Source organism: Myotis yumanensis, unplaced genomic scaffold (genome assembly GCF_028538775.1).
Source record: "Myotis yumanensis isolate MYYU_CA2020_CCGP unplaced genomic scaffold, mMyoYum1.0.hap1 SCAF_3, whole genome shotgun sequence".
NCBI classification, from domain to species: domain Eukaryota; kingdom Metazoa; phylum Chordata; class Mammalia; order Chiroptera; family Vespertilionidae; genus Myotis; species Myotis yumanensis.
Window position 1 is genome coordinate 145,108,098 of NW_027223754.1, and position 21,338 is coordinate 145,129,435.

General features: G+C 42.9%; 1 protein-coding gene and 1 pseudogene across 1 annotated transcript in view; one reads left to right on the forward strand and one right to left on the reverse strand.

The window, feature by feature from the left end:
- The window catches only part of TPH2 (tryptophan hydroxylase 2), a 97,785-nt gene extending 83,912 nt beyond the window's left edge, over positions 1 to 13,873 (reverse strand). Inside the window, exons 1-5 of the mRNA XM_070407634.1 lie at positions 13,769 to 13,873; positions 11,263 to 11,415; positions 8,369 to 8,552; positions 8,158 to 8,258; positions 2,647 to 2,714 (exon numbers count right to left, since the gene is read on the reverse strand). Coding sequence (XP_070263735.1) covers positions 2,647 to 2,714; positions 8,158 to 8,258; positions 8,369 to 8,552; positions 11,263 to 11,415; positions 13,769 to 13,873 — 611 coding nt within the window. The remainder of the gene's footprint in view (positions 1 to 2,646; positions 2,715 to 8,157; positions 8,259 to 8,368; positions 8,553 to 11,262; positions 11,416 to 13,768) is intronic.
- Positions 13,874 to 16,359: 2,486 nt separating this feature from the next.
- On the forward strand, positions 16,360 to 16,613 carry LOC139005371 (non-histone chromosomal protein HMG-14 pseudogene; annotated as a pseudogene).
- The last annotated feature ends 4,725 nt before the right edge of the window (positions 16,614 to 21,338 follow it).

Here is a 21,338-nt window from a genome sequence, read left to right on the forward strand (position 1 = left end):
GGGCGAGGTGATGTTGATCACCCCAGGAGGAAGCCATGGAATCAGGACTCCAGCCCCAGATAGTCTGGCTCCGATGGCCCAGTTTCCCATCATGTTATTCTGGGCACTCAGCCTGAGTCAGCACTGTCCAGGGGAGAGGGTTGCAATGGTCTTGGATCCCAAACTCTCTTAATATCCTCTGCTTTGACTGTGTCTCCAAAATAGCCTTCAGGTTATCATCTGGCCTCTCTGGTGTCATGACAACAGGGAGCGGGCGTGAGTCCCATGGGAGTAGTTTCTCCCTGTGACATGATGACTCCCCGGTGCCCTGCCTACCTCGGCCTCCTGAACCTTCGGTTCCGGAGAATCAGGCCCTGGACCCTGAATACAGCCCCACTTTGTAAGCTGGGGCTGGACCCTGGAATACTGCAACTCCCTCCGGCCCCAGCCAGCCCACCTTTGTATAAAATCTCCACCATTTCCAGCCTCCAATTTTGACTTGTGTTTCCAATAGATACCACATCTCCGCGTCCCTCTTGCGCTAAGGGAAAACAGCAAAGGCAAACTTGTGAATACTTTGAGAGCCTCGTCCTCCATCATTTCTACTATGTGCCCGTTTCCCCTCCTCTCTATACAAACATGTTTCCTTTAACGCCAAAGGACCCCCCATAACAATGCTTCTTAAAACGGGTTGACGCATATATATCAATTCTATTAGTGTCATCACAATAGCAGCTTGCCTTTGTCCAGCGTGGGCTCTGTCAAGAAGAAATAAATGACATTTGAGCTAGCTCCTTGATCACTATGCTAACAAAATCCTTTATATACCACCATATATATAATATACTGCATAGGAAATACATTTGTATCTATCTTTTATCTGAAGGAAAAGGCTCTGCCAAGCCCTGAGCTTTGACTGTGTCCCCTCAGGTCCCAAAGGCATGTCCTGCCAACCCCTTTCTAAGGACCCACCTCTGCAGGCATGGCCTGGTTCCACAGGCAGGGTCTGTGAACCTAGGGGAGTTCGTCTTTTTATTTTTTTTAAGTATTTTTGTATTGATTTCAGAGAGGAAAGGGGAGGGAGAGATAGAAACATCAATGATGAGGAGAATCATTAAACGACTGCCTCCTGCACACCCCACACTGGGGATCGAGCCCGAAATCTGGACATGTGCCCTGACTGGTAATCGAACCTGGTGACCTCCTGGTTCACAAGTCACTGCTCAACCACTGAGCCATGCCGCTGGGCGGGGAACTCATCTTAACACTCACGACCACTGATCAGGGCCTGATCTGAAAAAATGAGCACGGCCATCAGAGTGCTGTCTTGGCAACCTGACGGGGAAACACTGGAAGACAAGGTTAGAGAGAGACAGTGCTGAGGGCTTAAGGGGGCAGGAGGTTGGGCTTGGGCCTGGACAAGCCATCAGCACACTGACATTGCGAGGAGGTAGAAGGTCACAGTAGTTAAAAAAGGGTCAAGGAGCTGCGTGGAACAGAAGAGATGAGAATGGAGAAGACACGTGTGGAAAAGCATGTGCCAAGTAGTCCTGGTTTTCAGGATTAAAAACATACTAGAGGAAGAATGAAGGATGCATGGGGTTTGGTAGGAGGAAAGGAAGAGCACCAGAGCATCCGGGGAAGTTAGAAATGAGCAAATGACTGGCCCAATCAGAGGTGTTGCATGAAATCCTCCCATTTTTGCCTTAAGTGCCTATGTGTCATATTCCTTAAAAAGAAAGAAAGGAAGGAGGGCAGGAAGGAGGGAGGGAGGGAGGGAAGGAAACACTGATACCTTGTATAACACATGTAATGTCCTAACTTCTCACCAAGGACAAACTTGCCCCACAGGACAATTGAGTTTCTCACCTAGTCTCAACTAGAATAAAAAAGAATCTTTCCTGCCAGGTAGGATTTATATTTTGTCCTGATGACAGATTTATGTAGCTGATCACATACCAGACAAAGTAAAGGCAGCACCATGATGGGCTACAAGTTTTATTGGTGTGACCAGAATACATAGAGGCCTATCTTATACTCCATTTTTCTAGACATGGCCTGCAGTCAACACACTACAGTACCCTGTCGCAGTACCCTGTCACGGCCATCTAATACCATGCACAATGCACAGTCCTCACCACAATCCTTAGGTTCTTTCATTTCCTCCCCACCCTGAGCCAGGATTGGGTGTGAAACTCTCCAATTTCCAGGAAGTTTCCCTTTCCACACAAAGCAAACACATCTCTTTTCATTTCAGCTGCTCACATGAGCCCTCTCGCCATTCTTGCTGAATTCCCTACTTTCATTAGGGACGCGACGCTAGACATTGAGGGAGGTTACGGAAAACTCAAATCAAAAGCAAAATGAAAACACAGTTTCTGGGCCCTGCAGAGTGGACAAAAGTGGCTCCTTCGTGGAGCTGTGAACACAATGGTGAAAATTCAGCACTTGACATGAGGCCCAAAGGTCTCATTCTTTCACAGTTGTGCACAGATGTCAAACATCAGTGTTGGTATTTAATGCCCACAGAGTTGCAGAGTGTTTAAAATGGTTCCTATCTGCCTTCAGAAAAGTCAAAGCGAAGAGAAGGTGGGTCTGTTTAACATAGCATGTGCTTTTCTAACCAGCCAGTGACAAGTTGCCAAAAACAGTTACACAGGTACTTACTATTTATAACTCATGGCCACATCCACAAAATACTTTCTTCTCTGTCGATAGACATTGTCCTTAAATCCCTTAAACAGAAAAAGAGATGACGTTATTTAACCGAGAGCCAAAAAGTGAGCTGCAGAAGGCCTCAGAGAAAATTGCTGTGGTGTTGACTGACTACTCAATTCAAATGTAAATGTGTATCCTTGTATGACATCTTTATGACACAGGCAGAAGCAAACTGTGCTCACACAGTAAAACCTCATTAAACCGGGACTGTACTAATTTGGGATGTGCGGGAATTCAGGCTAAAGTTTGCCTTTCCACCAAGTGGGCAGAGTGGCTTAGTTAAGCAAATTGATGCTGTGGACTATATCTTTTGGTTTTCATTTGCATGTAATTGATCTTCATCATAAATTAATATTATCCTTTCCATAAAAACAGGTCCCTTTAACCTGATTATTCAGTAAGTTAATCTAAATTTAATTTCTTTGTGTAAATGATCAATAAGTGTTCATTTATTTAAAACTCATTCATTCAAATCCCCAAATTAGTATGGATTAAAGAGGTTTTGCTGTATCTTATGAGTAAAGCCACACGATGCAAAACCAATTTTAAGGGATTCATGCACAGGACAGTGAGTCCGCTCCATTCCATCCTGAGTTCCCATGAGTCTGATGAGTTTTTAGCCACTTCAAGGCTTTTATTCATTGTCATAACACCTGGGAAATTAAACATCCTGTCTGTCATTCTTCAGTCAAGTGGAATCCTTCTGAGAGGACTTCTTGTTTTACTCGAAAATCTCCCCTCATGTCAATAGGCTTTCCATTTTCTTTCCCTTTAGAAGGTGTTTCTTCTGAGTGCTGGGAGCCCAGAAGGAATTATTTCAATTTAACTTTCTATTGATGCAGCCCCAAAAGATAAGCAGGAAGCAGTGGCCACTCTGAGAAGGGAGGCCAGGCAAGAGGACAGGCCACTGAGATCACGGGTCTGAGAGGGGAGCTGCCACAGGCCCACGCAGGCCCATAGAGGCCCACACAGGCCCACACAGGCCCACATAGGCCCACATGGCCCACACAGGCCCACACAGGCCCACACAGGCCCACACAGCCCAAACAGTCCCACACAGGCCCACACAGGCCCACACAGGCCCACACAGCCCAAACAGTCCCACATAGGCCCACACAGGCCCACATAGGCCCACATGGCCCACACAGGCCCACACAGGCCCACACAGGCCCACACAGCCCAAACAGTCCCACATAGGCCCACACAGGCCCACACAGGCCCACACAGCCCAAACAGTCCCACACAGGCCCACACAGGCCCACACAGCCCACTTGGCCCACACAGGCCCACACAGCCCACATGGCCCACACAGGCCCACACGGCCCACACAGGCCCACACGGCCCACACAGTCCCACACGGCCCACATGGCCCACACAGGCCCACACAGCCCACACAGCCCACACAGGCCCACACAGCCAACACAGTCCCACACAGGCCCACATAAGCCCACATGGCCCACACAGGCCCACACAGGCCCACATAGCCCACATGGCCCACACAGGCCCACAAAGGCCCACATGGCCCACACAGGCCCACACAGGCCCACATAGCCCACATGGCCCACACAGGCCCACAAAGGCCCACATGGCCCACACAGGCCCAGCCGCCGCCTGCTGCAACTTCTGCAAGGTGGGCTGTTCAACAGTAACTCAAACGCATAGAAAACCGTTGCATTCTCTCTCCTGGCTGAAGAACTGGCCTTCAAGCCAGAAACCTTCCCAGGACTCTGCTGGACAGAAGTGAAGAGCTTCAATCACCAACAGCCCTTCTCTCGGGAAGCACAAGAGAGTTACTGACGGGGAGGGAGATGAAGGCCCTGAGGTCACCCAGACCCCTGCAGCCACGAAGCTTCCCGCCCTGGAAGCCAGCACTTTTTTCCTTTTGCTATGAATTGGGAGTTTTTAAACTGGGGCCCATAGGCTGGCGTGGGAAGCCTTAAAATGAGTGCATACAAAATTTCGTGACCAGAGCTATCACATTCACAAATGGATCTGGGTCCTCAAAAGAAAACTCCTGCTGCAGAGGGGATATGTGATCCTGCTAGACAGAGAGTGCGAGTTTCAGCTCTCACTGGGAACGCCAGGCAACCTGGGATGGCGAAACTGAAGAGATCCAAGCACCTTTATTACTCAAAAAGAAAGCAGGCCAGGACAAAAGGAAAAGAGCCGTGTGAAAAGCACAGCATCTGTTCCCCAGTTCCTGCCAAACCGGACACCATGGTAACAGCATCATAATCTGCTGGGCTTCCTGAAGACTCTCGATTGTCTCTCCTCAGCGAACACCTGCACCTTTTCCAGGCATGCGGAGAGTGATTCACTCATCACGCCTCATTAGCCCAGGGTGGCGGCGATTACATGAACGTGTGGGCAATCCACAGCTTCCAGGACTGAATCCTGGGCCCGCAAAGCAAACCGGATGCTGGCGACCCTGGGGATCAGAGACACCGCATTCCATCACCCAGGAGTGAGGCCAGGGATAAGGGTACCAGATAAAATAGAGATACGGGACACGTGCAATATTTGGGGCATTCTTCTAAGAAACAATTATGTGTTGTTTACTTGAAATGAAAATGTAAATGGGCATCCTATATACAGTGGGGCCTTGACTTACAAGTGTCCCGGCTAACGAGTTTTTTGAGATACCAGCTGCCTCTCGGCCGATTTTTTTGCATTGAGTTGACAGAGTGATTTGAGTTAACGAGCTCCTTAACTAGCTCCTTAACGAGCTCGGTCTTGGAACAAATTAAACTCGTAAGTCAAGGCCCCACTGTATACTTATTTGCTAAATCTGGCAACCCTAACACCCAGAAAGTAGTTGCTGGACAACCCACCCTTCCTCTCTCAGTTTCAGCCAAGGGAAACTGAAGCCAGGCTGGCAGCCGGAAGTGCTCAGCTAACTGTACGCTGGCACTCAAGGAGCTACCCCAGGTAAGTCAACCCTGGTGGGATTTCAGACGCACCAGGGAGCTTTAAATACGACTCAAACCCCAGGCGCATTCCCAGGCGTTCTGATGTAAGCACCCTGAAATGAGGCCCTGGCTTCAGTCTGTTTTTTAATTCCCCACAGATGATTTGAATGGAAAGCTAGGCTGAGAAGCACTGAGCTAGGATATTCGTTCTCAAACGTTAGAGCTCATGAACAAGCATGTTATGGGTGGACCTTGAACCAGTCTAGATCCTTGCTACTCAGAGTATGGTCCCAAACCTGCGGCATACGCCTCGAATGGGAGCTCGCTGAAAATGCTAGGAAGCTCTCTAGAATCTCGGGACCTCATCTGCATTTTGAGAAGATATTCCAGGTGACTTGTTTGTCCATTAGTGTTTGGGAGGCCCTGGCCTAGAGAGATAGTTAACCCTTTCCGGGGCGCCTCCGTGGCTGACTCTTACACCCCCAGCCCCTTCTGAGCCATGCCAGCACGAGGGGGCCCATCCTCGTGCAATAACCCCTCTCAGGACCGGGGTTCTTCTGAAGCACAAAAGGGCCTTGGACAACATTTCTGTCCTCATCAAATAATAACATAAAAACACCAACTTGCCAATATCAAAGTGTGCACAATGAACATTTGGTGTGCTTATAAAAGAAAGATGTGTGGTTAAAAAAAAATGAGTGATGTAGGAGGTTGCTAACTACTTGCAATTATTTAAAGTGGCTGTAAAGAAAATAAGAAAAGGCATCATAAGGTGGATGTAATTAGGGGTAATGGAACAAAATTAAGCACAGGACAATGTACACTGAGTATTGAATACATTTTTTCACAGCAAGGTCAGTGGTTCCTGTGGTTGTTCCATCAAAAGGGCTGACCCCCTTTCTCCAGGTAAGTAATTTTCAAACTAGACTGAGGGGAGCGTTTGGAGAGAGGTTACCAAGAAATCCTTTACTGCCCAGGCATTGATCTGGATGATTTAATGCAGCACTTCCCTTCCTGGAATTGGGTATTTACTCGCCAAAATGCTTTCCACTCGTTTTATTAACTATGCTTTTCAAATGCCCCTTTGAGGTCAATAAGAATTTTATTTCCACTTTTGCATAAGGAATTTGAGACACAGGGGTAGAGGGGGTAGAGAGACTTGCCCAAGGTCATCCTGCAAGTGAACAGCTGGTGTCTGGGCAGTGATCTCACTGCTAAGCTCTTAAATCAAACCTCTGTACTAATTCCGACTCCCCTGGAGGTGGGGAGGGGGAAGATGACAAATAGATGATGGCTAAAGGCGCTTTTGAGTGTTTTTTTAATGTTCAGGAGTCTTACCTGTGAATTATCCTGAACCTTTAGGCTATGATGGCAGATATGACACTCTGTGTCTGAGTGAATTCAACTTTGGGGGGAAAAAATGCAAATAATGCAATTGAATTAGATCTGTCTGACCATTTGTCTGGACGATATGTTATGAATTAGTTTGAGTGGGCCTATTATGCCAAATGGTTTGATTGAAAATGTTCCTCTTGTTGAAGTTGTCATCGTTTTCTTCACAGCAGAGCTCCCAGACTCGAGTGTGGGCTTGTTACCAACAGCTCCTGAGGCAGCTGGTCCCGGGACCGCACTTGAGAACCGCTGCCTGTAGTCCCACTATCAGATTTCCAGACTTCCTCCGCTTAAATAAAATGAATACCTATAAGCCATTGCCCTCAGACCACAAACACTCTTGTAAGCATGACCGATCTGCTTGGGTTTCGCCCTTTTATCTGCCTGTTTATAGACAAGGGGCACCGGGGGAAAACATGCTTGTAACGAATGAGGACATAGCTTATTTCTCCCAGACTATTAACTGTACTTCATTCTGACCATAAAGAAGTTCCCGGTCTCTTGTGTTAAATAAAAACGAATGTAAAGGTGTGGGGGGAGGGAATCATGGGAAATGCTTACCTACGTATCATATTTCTTTCCAGGTGGTCATTTTTATTGGCGTAGGGGAGAGATGGTGGTAAATAGATTCCGGGCGGATGCGGGAAGAGATGCGTCTTCCATCACAGCCTTATTCTAATAGCCTCTGCCTTTCCATTGAGACTGAGGTCCACTCCATTACTCTACTCCTAACTACCTCCCGTCAAGGAAAATAGCAAGGAGAATTTTATGCTCTCACTGAGCCCCATAATGCCAAGTCCTCCCTAGTTTCCCCAAAGAGTGATCAATTTCAGTTCGTCATTCTTCCAAGGGTCACCATCTGCACGTATATTTCAGGCTGTCTCATTCTACAGAAATCATCTCCCAGCTTCAGAATCTCCGCCTCTGTCCAACCCTCTAAAAAATGAATGCTTTGTGGAAATGCCATCTTTCTAAGCTGCTTCCAGCCAACGCATATTTACAGGGGAGCTTTCTCATCTAAAAGTCTGCTCGCAGTTATGGGGAATAAATAATAAATTGCTCTACAGTACAGGATTGACAGCACAGAACATGGCACAGTGCCTGGCACGTGGAGGGAACTGGGAGAGCGGGTGTGGAATGGATTTTACTGGACACTTACTGGGTGATCAGCATCGAGCTCAGAACCATACATGAGCACTCTGTGCGAGCATTTGTCTAATTCAGAGATCTTCCGGGGGAACCAGGGCACATCCTCTAGCTCTGTTGAAAACACAGTGCAGAATCAAACATGTTAGCTCACAGATTGTGTGTTCCCCTTGGCAACGTTTGTCAGATTGCAAAATCACCCGACAAGCAAAAACTGGCCTTGCCTTCTTCCTCTGTCCAAATGTTCTCGGGCGGATTCAGCGTCAGGATTGTAGTCTGAAATTTCAGCGACTGAATGAGCTCATTGAATTCTGTTTTGCCACACTCGAAGTCCACAAAGATCTCCACCTCGGAACTTCTCCGCCGGGATTTCCTGGACTCAATATGAACCATGTTGACACGTTTTTCCTGTGGGGATATAAGCAACACCTCTGAATCACCTCCAGGCACAATGAAAGGAATGCCACAGCTACTCTCCTTCAACTCAGACAAGGCACCCACTACCCACAAAGGAAGAAGAGACATCCTCCTCCCTCTTTGGTTAATGAAAACATGGATATGTTTCCTCCAGTGTTTCTATTAATAGGAATAGAGACTGTAATCAGTTTTCCTGTCTCATTAAAAAAAAGGGGGGGGGGCCTAGCTGGCGTGGCTCAGTGGTTGACGGTAGACCTATGAACGGGGAGGTCACAGTTCGACCCGGTCAGGGTTGCAGGCTCGATCCCCAGTGTGGGGCATGCAGGAGGCAGCCAATCAATGATTCTCTCTCATCATTGATGTTTCTATCTCTCTCCCCCTCTCCCTTCCTCTCTGAAATCAATAATAAAGAGGAGGACATTAATATAAAGGGCCCTATAAAATTACAAACATCGGCATTTCCCAGAGCAGTCCAGATCCCACTGATTCTTTGGGGAGCGGGAGGGGCATTAAGTTATATAATGCCCAGATTTATATTTCTATTTTCATATGCTTCCAAAAAAACATGACTAAAACTAAAAACCCTGGTTTTATAGTGGTATAAAGTTTCCACTGTAATTTAAAGTTTAAAAATGAACTTTATAACGTTTAGAAATAAAATAATCTTTGAAAAAAATAAGTAAATAGTACAAGAGGCAGAAACGGGGATGGTGTTATGAAATGGCTGAAGTTTGGGAAACATGGGCCAAAGTGTAGCCCACGGTGTAGGCAAAGAAAAGGAAGAAAAGCAGCCAAGTGTGGATCCCTGAAGGCCAAGAGAAACCAAACCGCAAACAAAATACCCTAAATGGGACCACTTAGTAACTGTTCTCTCAGCAACCTCCAGGCTAGCTTCATACAAGAACGCTTTGTTGAAATCACCACCCCATGATGGATTTCAGGAGTAAAAGTCTCCTTACAATAAGGTGTTTGAGTGATGGCAGCAATTTAATACTTGAACCTCAGGTTTAAATTTCCTCGGGGATGTAGTCTTCCTTTCCCCTGAGTTAACTGAAGACTTAAGTTCTCCTCTCACTCTAACCCACCCCCAAATAAGCAGGCCCCTCCCCATCACTCCAGATGGTACTCTGATTATCAGCACGATTCCTGGCACGGTCCTGGGCGGTCTCAGAATCCTCAGCACAGGAGCAGGAGGGGTGGTTTCCAGTGCCAGTCAAACAGCATCCTCCTCGGTATAAAGAAACCAGTCCTGCGACTAGGAAACGAAATGCCATAATTCTGTTTTGATTAACCTTTGCGCTAATGCCACATTCTCTAAACTGGCCGATGATAAAGGTGAGGCTAATATGAAGTTCAAAGTTCAAGAGTCTTCACGCAGATTGTGTCCCTTTGGACTTTTAATGTCCTCTGCTTGAAGCCGAGTAGGTATTTTGTAGACAAGGGAACTGAGGTCCAGATGGGTTAAGTGGTTTAGCTAAGACCCCATGACTAGCTGATGGCCAAGTGAAAACGCAGGATTGCTAACTTTTTCTCCAGGGTTTTCTCCACTGCACCCAGCTGTCTAATTGAATTGCCCTGCCATTGGGCACTGTATGCAGACAGCGCTGGATGATATAATTATGTGTGAAATATTTCCCCAGATTTCCATTACAACTGTTTATGGTGCCTGAGCCTTTCTCCAAGGTCAAAAGAGAACAAGGAAATATTTGCCAAATCAGACTGCTAATTCCCCCTCTACAGTCATCAAAGCGACATTACAATAATGCCTCATATCTGTATACTTGACCAGCATTTTCACTCATATTATTTCATCACAACAACCTTGTTAGGTAGGAAGAATTATTGCTATTTCACAAATGAAGAAATTGAACATAGGAAGCAGCTATGATTTAGCCAAGCCAGGAGAACACAGGTCTGAATCCTCTGACTGTAATTCCATCTTTTCACTGCACTAGGAGCCCCCGGCACCTCAAAGAGATCGGCACCCTATCTTATCTAATCAGCAACCCCCATAATGCATTTGTAAAGGAGGGTGCCTTCTGAAGAGTAGAGGAACCATCGGGTATGCCCTGGCAAGCAGGCAGTAGTTTTTCTGGATTTTTCTAACCTCATTCTCAACCAGGCTCTTTCTTCAGTGTTTAAACCACCCATTTAGGCCTGGGGGGAAAAAAGGCTACTGCATTTCCTTAAGCGAAAGAGAGAACTTACCTATAAGGAAAGTGACTCATCTTTTTACAAATGGCAAGTTCATGAAACAAGGAGGCTTAGGGGAATACCAAATGCCTATACTCAGGCATCTCGTTTTATGCAGTAAATGTGCTTCCAAGACATGGGCATGATTCAAATGTCAAATCAAATCGGGCTGCAGGCTCTTAATATTTAAAGAGATCCTGGCTCTTTTTGTGTTTGTATTTCCAGGTGTGAGGCTCACATTTTTTTAATCACTAACTGCTTCACCTGGCAACAGTCTGCAGAATTACTAGTAGGCTAACTCTGAATTCATAAAACATTGTTCCCACGAATCTGCTCATTCCATTGCTTGGCAGACCAACTCCCCTTGTAGAGCCTTATGAAGTTTGTTTTCTTTGAACCTTTCAACACAGTATCCAGAAATGCCTCAGTGATGTTTTGTAACGGACGACAGATTTGTAACCAGGCACACAGTCACTTTTAAAGGTATGTAGTGATAGTGTACATTCACCTGAAAGAGTTTCAGCGCTTTGACCAATCCACCAACTTCATTTTTCAAAGAGAATACAACCGCCGTCTTGCCACTTTCAGTAGCAGTTTCACTTTTGCTGCTTCCCTTGTTGCCTTTCTTATCATCATGCTTGCCAGAGTTTGCTTTATTTAGCTTTAAGAAGGTAGAAACACACACATGCACACATATTAGTTAGGATTCCAGAGTTCTCTTTCTCTGTATTTTTTTTTTTCAGAGATTCCATTCATATGCTGGAAGCCCCAGGAATCATATAAACTCAAGAAGGTGCTATGTCAGTTCATAACTTTTTATCCTAAATGTTGGTCTAATTGACTCTAAGAAACTATTTTCCAGAGCTCTAAGACATCATCCAGTGGTTGCAATTAAAAGGGGGACCAGATTTGATCCACTTAAAGAGCAACAAACATCTGACTATCATAAAGTAAAAAAAATCTCATATATGAATAACACCTGCCTTTCTAAGTTTACTTTACAGCATAAAATGTGAACTGTTAGCCTAGTTGACCCATATGAAAACTATATTATTACTAAATACAACACAAAGAAGACCAAATGTATATTTTTCACAATAATTTTAGTTTCGATTAAATCTTAAAAACAAAGTATTCCTTTTATTCTGAAATATGTCCTGACATGCACTGTCATTGATAACCTCACTTTCTGCAGTTAGGTCCACATGGCCAATGGGTATCTATCTACAGAAGTTCAGCACAAAGGGAAAAAATCAGAAAAGGGGTGTGGAGAGAGCGGAGGGGAAGAGAGAGAGACAGAGAGAGAGAGAGAGAGAGAGAGAAGAACACTACCTAATCATTAGACACAAAGAGTAGAATCTGAGAAACTGAAAAAGACTAACACTTTATTAGCCATTCAAGAGACTATATATATGACTAAGTAATGACTATTAGTCCTTTTGGCTAAAGATACAAATGGCAGATTCCAGAAACTCAGGTCACATTGTCAGAAATGCAGAATAAAAAAAAACTGGAAACTTTAATTTGACAAAGCAAATCTAGGGTGTACTCTTTTGTACATGCAAATGAGGAATTGGGTAAACAGAGAACTTTATCCCTGACAAAAAGGGATTCAATACAATCTCACCAATTTATTAGTTCCTCATGAAACTGAGGAAAGTACCTTAGACATGGAACCCAATGAATAGTGACTTGCCATGTTTTCCTCTGTTTTCTCTACTGGCTTTATTTTCTCATGTTAGTATTGTCTCACTCACTAGATTTTTATATCTGTACAAATACTTTATTACTTATGACTTAAGGGAGAAAATGTTTAATGCAGATATTGGAGTTTGATAGTATGTTGCCATTAAAAGTTCAAATGTCGCAGTACTCTCACCATCTGCCTCCTCCTCACCACCTAACACAGAGATCTTAGATATTTAAGTAGCATAACTCTGAGTTTTCTTTGTTTTCCTTCTAGCATTACAGTATAACTTCAAAATTCCTCCATGCAATATCTCATCCAAATATTCATGATATTTAAATGTTAGAAAATCTATGTTTAAGTTTTTTGGTCTTATTTTTGCATATTGATTTAAATAGTTCTACAAAACTTGCCCTGATTACTTTTCAACATTTTTAGCAGTAATAATACACCAGTACAATACAACCCTCTGGCACAGAGTTGGAGCTACAATACTAAAACAGATTTTTCTATGATACAGACTGAATTCTTATTGGTTGATAAAGTCTAATAGTACAATAATGAAATATCATTTAATATTTTTAATGACTAGAAATATGAATACATTTTTCTTTCAGTGTCTTTTTTTAAATTAAATTCCATGGTATTACCTCAAATCAGAATCTAAAATCCTGCAAAATATTACTTTTTTATTCTCTTAATCTTTAAATATAAAAACTATCTTAAATAATGAAACAAGTGGTGTGTTGCTTTCATAGTCCATCAATTAAACTGAATAAAATGGAGTACTGAGCAATGCAGGAAAACTGTTGAAAGGAACTCAATCTTTCTTTTAATCCAATAGCCAATACCTATAGAGTAAAGTAGAAAAGATTACTTCTGTGTTTGAAGGTCAAGACTCTGTAGTTGGAATGGGGTATAGGAGATGCAGTAATCTTTCAGGAACCCTGAAAATCTATTTCATTTCTTCTCCCTGTTTCTTCTCATAATAAATGGCCTTTCAAAATTCTACACACTTTTGGGGGTGTGGGTGTACAACATTAGCCTATATAACCTTTCGTCGATGTTCAGGACCTTCTTTGCTTTCTACTTATACGTTCTGAGGAAAAGAAGTTTAGCATGTAGCCATCAGTACACCTGCTTTGCTTTATGGAGAGAGAAGGAAGACTGGAGGCAGACAGGAGGGAGGCAGGGTGCACAGATAGAGGAAGGAGTTGAGGTGTGTGTGCTTACTCTACACCAGGTGTCCACATGACAATATGGCAGGATGAGACCATTGCTACCCTAGAAAATACTCTCTAGACTAGTCCAGATACTCAGTACTCACTGTTAAGCTGCCAAGTAGCTGATGCTCTTCGGGCACCGCTGAATCCAGGGAAAACCCTCTCCTTGCCCAGTATTTACTGGAAAACATCATCATTGCCGGCTGCATGGATCCCGATGTAATTTTCTTTCTCTGCAGCAGGGGGGACTAGAGGGGTAGCAGCTGCGCTGGTGGAGGTTGAGAAAGCAGCCTGAGAACAGCAGCCGGCTCGGGGCGCTGTCCAGAACCCTGGTGCTGAAGAGCAATGTGAATCCTCCCCTCCCAGGGCTCCTTTATATGAGTGACTGGGGACTGATGGAAGGCTGATTAGAAAGAAACTCATTTCTGGCTGTTGATGGCCACGGTCAGATTACAGACCTGAAGCCTGGGGTTATCTGTGCTCATGATGCGATTTGTTTCATAGGTCGAGTAGCCGTTTGGACGTGGGTGATGGAGAACAATACATAAGAGGGTGTTACTTGTGAAAGAAAATATCTGTCGCCTGATGTTAGCTCTCATTTCTCAAACCCACTACTGGCAAGTTAACCTCAGCCTTTAGGTGACTATGAATTCAAAGATTTTGTGCTTTCTTTTCAAAAGAAGGAAAGATTTTTTAGACAAATCAGCACTGCTGAATCCCTAAGCCATTTTATTTTATATGAGTAAGCATTTTCTGATCTGATGTGTTGTGTGTGGACATGTGCATGTGCGATGGCTTTCATAAAGGCACTGCTTTGCAATTGTGTGATGCCATTTTGTGGTAATAGTCAGGCAATTGTAAAGAAAATGTGAGGCTTTGATTTAGCCACACATACATAGATTAGCCATATGTTTGACTAACCATATGAGACACTAACCCTAGAATCTTTCTCACAAAGTGAAAAGGAAAGGAAGAAAAATGCCCATTCAGTCATTCTTTCGATGCTATTGATGGTTAGTGAGTTTTTAAAATTTTTTTCTTTATTGATTAGGGTATTACATATGGTTAGTGAATTTTTCCTCTCCACTTGTAACTAGATCAAATCCAACAATTCAATTTGAAATGCATATCAATTGATATACTTATTCAAACTTTCAGAAGTCATGAAATTCATTTATTGCCACCTTCTTGAGGAGTGGATGGATGACTCTTGACCAAATGCAGTTGTTTAACTGCAAAACTAACCAAAGCCTGGGGCTGACACTGCTTGTTGACATAGAAAAGAATATTAAACATTTCAAAACAGAAATAGGTGAACTAATATTAACTGAATTTTCATTGTTCCTGGAGTCTTGAGGGCAAACATTATTTTATCTAATTTTGGAAATATTATTTGACTTGCATTTTCTCTAAAAATTATTTCTGACCAGCTAAGAGGAAATTCAAGTTTAAATACATCGACTGAAATAATGGTAACATTAACTAGTATTCCTGAGTTTTTAGCATTTTTTAATTTCTATTCTAAGCATATTTTTAGGTAAAATAGAGATTCACCATCACAAAAGCACCTACAAGACAGAAACTATTATTTACATTTCACATATGAAGAAACTAAGGCACAAAGAATTTAGGTTCATACAATTAAAGAGTAATTGAGGCAGTATATAAATTCATGTGGTCTGGCTCCAAAATCCATTGCTCTCAACTATTACATTAGATAGCTTCTTGAATATTCCAAACAAGGAAAAACATCTTAACAAAAAAAAAAAAAACTAGCCGGAACCGGTTTGGCTCAGTGGATAGAGCGTCGGCCTGCGGACTGAAAGGTCCCAGGTTCGATTCCGGTCGAGGGCATGTACCTGGGTTGCAGGCACATCCCCAGTGGGAGATGTGCAGGAGGCAGCTGATCGATGTTTCTCTCTCATCGATGTTTCTAACTCTCTATCTCTCTCCCTTCCTCTCTGTAAAAAATCAATAAAAAATATATTTAAAAAAAAAAAAAAAACTAAACTCAGGAAACCATACATAGATTATTTCAGCAAAACAGGTTTTGGGAAGATGTGTAATTCAACAAAGATTTGTTAAGCACTCACTTTGTGTTCGGCATTGAAACTGAATCCTAGGATGCAAGATGAATGAAATACAGTGCCTACCTTCTAGAATATCACAGACTAGCTGAAAAACCATACATGCAAATAAATAAGTGAACAAAATATGTTGACTTCATAGGGAAACATTAAAGAATAAGGGAGAGAGTGCTTAAAGCTACCTTAGGGGAGTCAGAAGAGGCTTGTAGGAGGTGTGCCCTCGCTGGGATAGAGCATTGGCCTGCAGACTCAAGGGTCCCAGGTTCGATTCTGGTCAAGGGCACATGCCTGGGTTGCGGGCTCAGTCTAACGTGCAGGAGGCAGCCAATCAATGATTCCCTCTCATCATTGATGTTTCTATCTCTCCCTTCCTCTCTGAAATCAATAAAAATATATTTTAAAAAATAAAAGTGAGTTTGTGTTGTCAGAAGGGAACGGGAAATGGTCAGAGACATATTTCATCTACAGAAAACAATATAAGAAAATATGGGGGTCTGAGCAGCTTGGGCAGCCAGGAAAGTGGCAGCAGCCAGGCAGCCCAGGTTCTCGCAGTCACTAGGTGCACTGCGGCCCTCGGGCACCCAGCTCATACCCGCCCCACTGCTACAATGCCCAAGAGGAAGGTCAGCTCTGCCAAAGGGTCAGCCAAGGAGGAGCCCAAGAGGAGGACAGCCAAACCTACTCCTGCAAAAGTGGAAACATAGCCCAAAAAAGGTGGCAGGAAAGGGTAAATCTGCAAAGGGAAAGCAGGCCAAAGTGACTGACTAGGAACCTAAAAGGAGAGCTACCTGCAGAAAATGGAGGAACTAAATACGAGGAGAGTCCCGCCTCAGATGAAGCAGGAGAAGCCAAGTCTGATTAATGTCATAGACCATGTCTTATCAGTGGTCCCCGTCTCCCTTCTTGTCAATCCAGAACAATATTTTAATCAATTATTTTACAAATGCAAATATTTTAGTAGCCCTAGAAACATTTTTAAGGCGGGAATTCCACCTCATCCTATTTTTTTAAGTGTAAATGCTTTTCTATTTTAACAGGTGAAATCATTTGCTGGTTGTTTATTTTTTGCTACAACCAGAAAATAGTGGGATATTGTGTTACAGAAGACCGAAGAAGAACCAAGCAACGCTTAGAGAGATGGAGTTACATTTATTATTATTATTACACGCGGGCCCAGAGAAAAATGTCTGTAGAATTCTGGGTGAAGTCACACAGGAAAGTTTCCTGTATTTATACCTTTTTACCCTCTTTGTCTCCCAAATATGGGGTTTTTCCAGTTCCCTTTTGCAAGTTCTTAAGGAGCCCTATGTGCTGGGGCTTTGAGATCTCAAACAAAGGCTTGGCCTGGCGCCAGCACTGATAACTTTGTCTGGGGAAGGTTGGGAGTAGTCTTATTTCCTTATTATTTAAGCAAGCAAGTATTTACAGAAGCCAAAATAGCAGGCTTAAAATTTCTAACAGCAGTTTTTATATAAGATGGATGCTTCAATTGAACATGGGAGGCTCTGTCTTGGGTGTCAGCTTAACTTTCCATAGATGGGGAAGTTCTATATCCTATACTACAAAGCATACTAAATGGCAATTTAGAGTCAGTCGTACATTTGCTATGTCTTGAACATTTTTAAATTATTTCTATTCACATGTCTTGGTTGGAATTGTTTCCTTAAAAACAAACAAAACACTTCTTGATCTTGGTTCTCCCTTCCAGAATTTTGTGTATCTTTAATGTGGTAGTCATTTTCCTAGTAACTTTGTTAATGTGCTGCAAAAGATTGAAAATTTGATAATGTAGTATATATGATATTAAATTGTAAATTAGTGGGGCTTTGATGTAATAGCGTGTCAACATTTAAAGATATTGGTACTTGATACTCTATTAAGGAAAATTAGCCTCAAAAATTTTAAGCTGGAAAGTCACTGGAGTAACTATTTAGAAATGAATAGCTTGGGTGACTTTACAATTTTGGTACGCATGTTCAGAACCGTGTACAAATTGAAATGTTTGTGTACTGACCCTCAAAACAAACAATAAAATCTCAATTATGAAAAAAGAAAATACGGAAAGCACAGTGTTTACTCAACAATGGTAGAGAATGGTTTGGAGGCAGGGGTGTCCAGTGAGAGATAAGGCTGAAGAGGAAAGCAGGGCCTATATCCTGATAAACCTTGAATGGCATCGGTGGGCTTTGCACTTCACCTCATTCTTCAAGTGAAAAAGAATGATTGAAAGGGTTTTCTGCAAGACAATAGCATAACCATATTGGTATTTTTAAAAAGTAGTGGGCTGGAGGACTACAAGACTGAGAGACATAAACCACTTAGGACTTGAAGTAGTCCAGCCAGGAGAAGACGCCTGGCCTCGTATTTAGGAGAGCCACATATTTAGACTCCAGCCAGGTAACGGGATTAAATGTCCATGGACTAATAGTCACTATAATTTCCATGCTACTAAAAATGCTCAGTGCAGACATGGCTTGTGATTATTTTAATTTTTATGATTATTTGCTATATTGACCAAGAAAATTGACTTGAGAATGATCAGACTTCATTCATAAGCAAAATGTATCTTATACTAGTGTTCTCATTGTCTTTCTAACAACTTTCATAAAGGGAGATTGATAAAAGGCCAGCATATTTAAGCCCAATTTGAAGGGTATAAAACTGAAGCACAAAAAGGATAATGATGTATTTTGGGATCAGTGAGCCAGTAGCTCAGATGAAACCAGAATACAGTTCAGATTTGAAATCAAAATTACCCCCGTCAACAGGAAACAAACCAAATGGTGCCCCAAGGCTGTTTCTGTAGGATAGAATGTTTGGGGAAGAAAAACAAACCACAGAGTTTTAGATTAAAAAAGATGGCCTGTGGCAGTATCTATTTGGTTGCCATCAGATAATAATGATAGCATTTATTAAGGTTTAATCATGCCAGGCACCCCGTATTAAACAGTTTATATGTACTCCACTTAGTCCTCTCAACTAGGGTAGTATTTTTCCCACCTACAAATGAGAAACCAGGGGCTCAGAGAATGGTTATGATCACAAAACTAAGGAGCAACGTCGTCAAATCCATGACTAGCTGACTCCATAACCTGTGTCCTTACCCAAATAGCTTAACCCTTCTGTTTCCCGTTCATAAGTACAGTGGACATTTTCTGTAATGAACAGTTCCATCAATTTGACTGAATTCCCCCCGTCCCTGCCCCCGACATCTAACTCCTGGAACTCATAGAATAAACTCTCCCTCTATGCCAAGAACATAAAGTATAAAGTGACCCAAGCATCCACACTCCACCTTAAGCCACCTCAAACTCCTTGAGGAAACAATGTAAAAGAAACTGTTCTTTAGTTCAGAAATGCCACCACTTGTTTCCGGTTACTATTATTATTACCAGTTACCATTACTATTTATCCAGAAGTACCACGTCTTGTTACCAGTCCTAAGTCTGTGTGCCTGAGGCTTCAAAGGAACCTCAGAATTTGCAACAAGGCAAGTTTTATTGATCAAGAAGGCACCAATCACAAAGCTGGGAGCCCTAGTAGTTCCTAAAATACATCTTAAGAAAGTACAGGGGCCCTAGCTGGTTTGGCTCAGTGGATAGAGCATCTGCCTATGGACTGAAGGGTCTCAGGTTCGATTCCGGTCAAGGGCACATGCCCGGGTTGTGGGCTCGATTCCCAGTACGGGGTGTGCAGGAGGCAGCCAATCAATGTTTCTGTCATCATTGATGTTTCTCTCTCTCTCCCCTTCTCCCTTTCTCTCTAAAATCATTAAAAACATATTGGGGGGGGCGCGGGGGGGGGGGGGGGAGAGAAAGTACAGAGTTTAGGCTTCTTTTATTTCAAGAAGAGGGGAAATGGGAGGAGCTATCTTTTAAAACCTCAAGCCCCAAGCAGAATTCCTCTAGTGACTAGCATGTCTAAAGCAGAAGCTATTAGCCTGAAGGCAGTGGGAACAAAGCAGGCTTGATAAAGCACTTCACTCTGCTACACTATCAGCATAACTCATATTATGTATGTTTACCTAGGTATGGAGCTCTGAATTGTTACCAAGAAACTTTGAGGCAGTGACGGCAGGTAAATGAGGAGAAAAAGTATGCAAAGCTTCTAAGATTTTAAAAAGTTTAACAAAGGATATATATTTTTAAATCTATGGTGATGCTCTCAGATGATGTGAGAGTCCTTAATATAAATTTAGAAAAGAGACTAAGAGGGATCCCCCAAGACCCATGGTCAGCAAACCGCGGCTCATGAGCCACATGCGGCTCTTTGGCCCCTTCAGTGTGGCTCTTCCACAAAACACCACGTGCGGACGTGCACGTACAGTGCGATGGAAACTTTGTGGCTCTTGCGCGGAAGTCGGTATTTTGTGGAAGAGCCACACTGAAGGGGCCAAAGAGTCGCATGTGGCTCGCGAGCCGCGGTTTGCTGAGCCACAGTTTGCCGACCACTGCCTAGACCGGTGATGGCGAACCTATGACATGCGTGTCAGAGGTGACACTCGAACTCATTTTTTTGGTTGATTTTTGTTAAATGGCATTTAAATATATAAAATAAATATCAAAAACATAAATCTGTTTTACTATAGTTGCAAATATCAAAAAATTTCTATATGTGACACGGCACCAGAGTTAAGTTAGGGTTTTTCAAAATGCTGACACGCCGAGCTCAAAAGGTTCGCCATCACTGGCCTAGACCATGGCCTTTCATGGATTCATTCCACACTGTGAAACTCTCAAATGAAATACCCACATGCAAAAGAATGAAACTGGGAGCCACTATCTTACACAATACACAAAAGTCAACCCCAAAAAATTAGACTTGGGACATAAATGCTCACAATTATTTGAACCCTCTCACAGAATAAACTTCCATTCTTGTAAATTTTCCTTTTTATTCTAATTCCAAACTACTGAGTTGAAGAGAGAGATGAAAAACTCAGCAATCCAGACATGTGAAAAATATTACAAAATCAAGTTTAGAGAGTAACCAAAAGAAATTTCTGTGGTAAAGAATCATTTTTTTTTGTAAAAGGAGAGGGTAGATAAGTTCTCCTACCTGGAATGATTCAGTTGCAGTCCTGTTAGGATCACACGAATAGATTAGGAAAAAGGATTCTGCTCAAGCTGAGTAATGGCTCCAGGATTCTGCCATCTAATTCAAACCTCTGGACCTCAGTTGATGCATTTTTTTTTAAGGTTGTTTTTTTCTATTGATCTCAGACCCAGGCATATACCGTGACTAGGAATTGAACCATGACCTCCTGTTTCATAGATTTAAGCTCAACCATTGAGCCACGCCAGCTGGGCAGTTGATGCATTCTTATTCCTTAAATTTCCTCCCTAAGATGTGCCTCTGGCAGGACTAACCCATCCATTCCATACGTTATAGTTTATGAAGCTAGGTTTCTTTTGTTACCCCTCTTAGGTATAAAATGTCGATGAAAGGGTTTCTTTTCTTCCCTACCTTCGCCAATTGAAACGTCAGCACATCATACTACACTGAAATGGTTAAAGGCTAATTTAAAAAACACTATTAGCTAATAGGATGTGAAAGAAGCTAGTGAGGACCACAAGGCTGAGTTTCT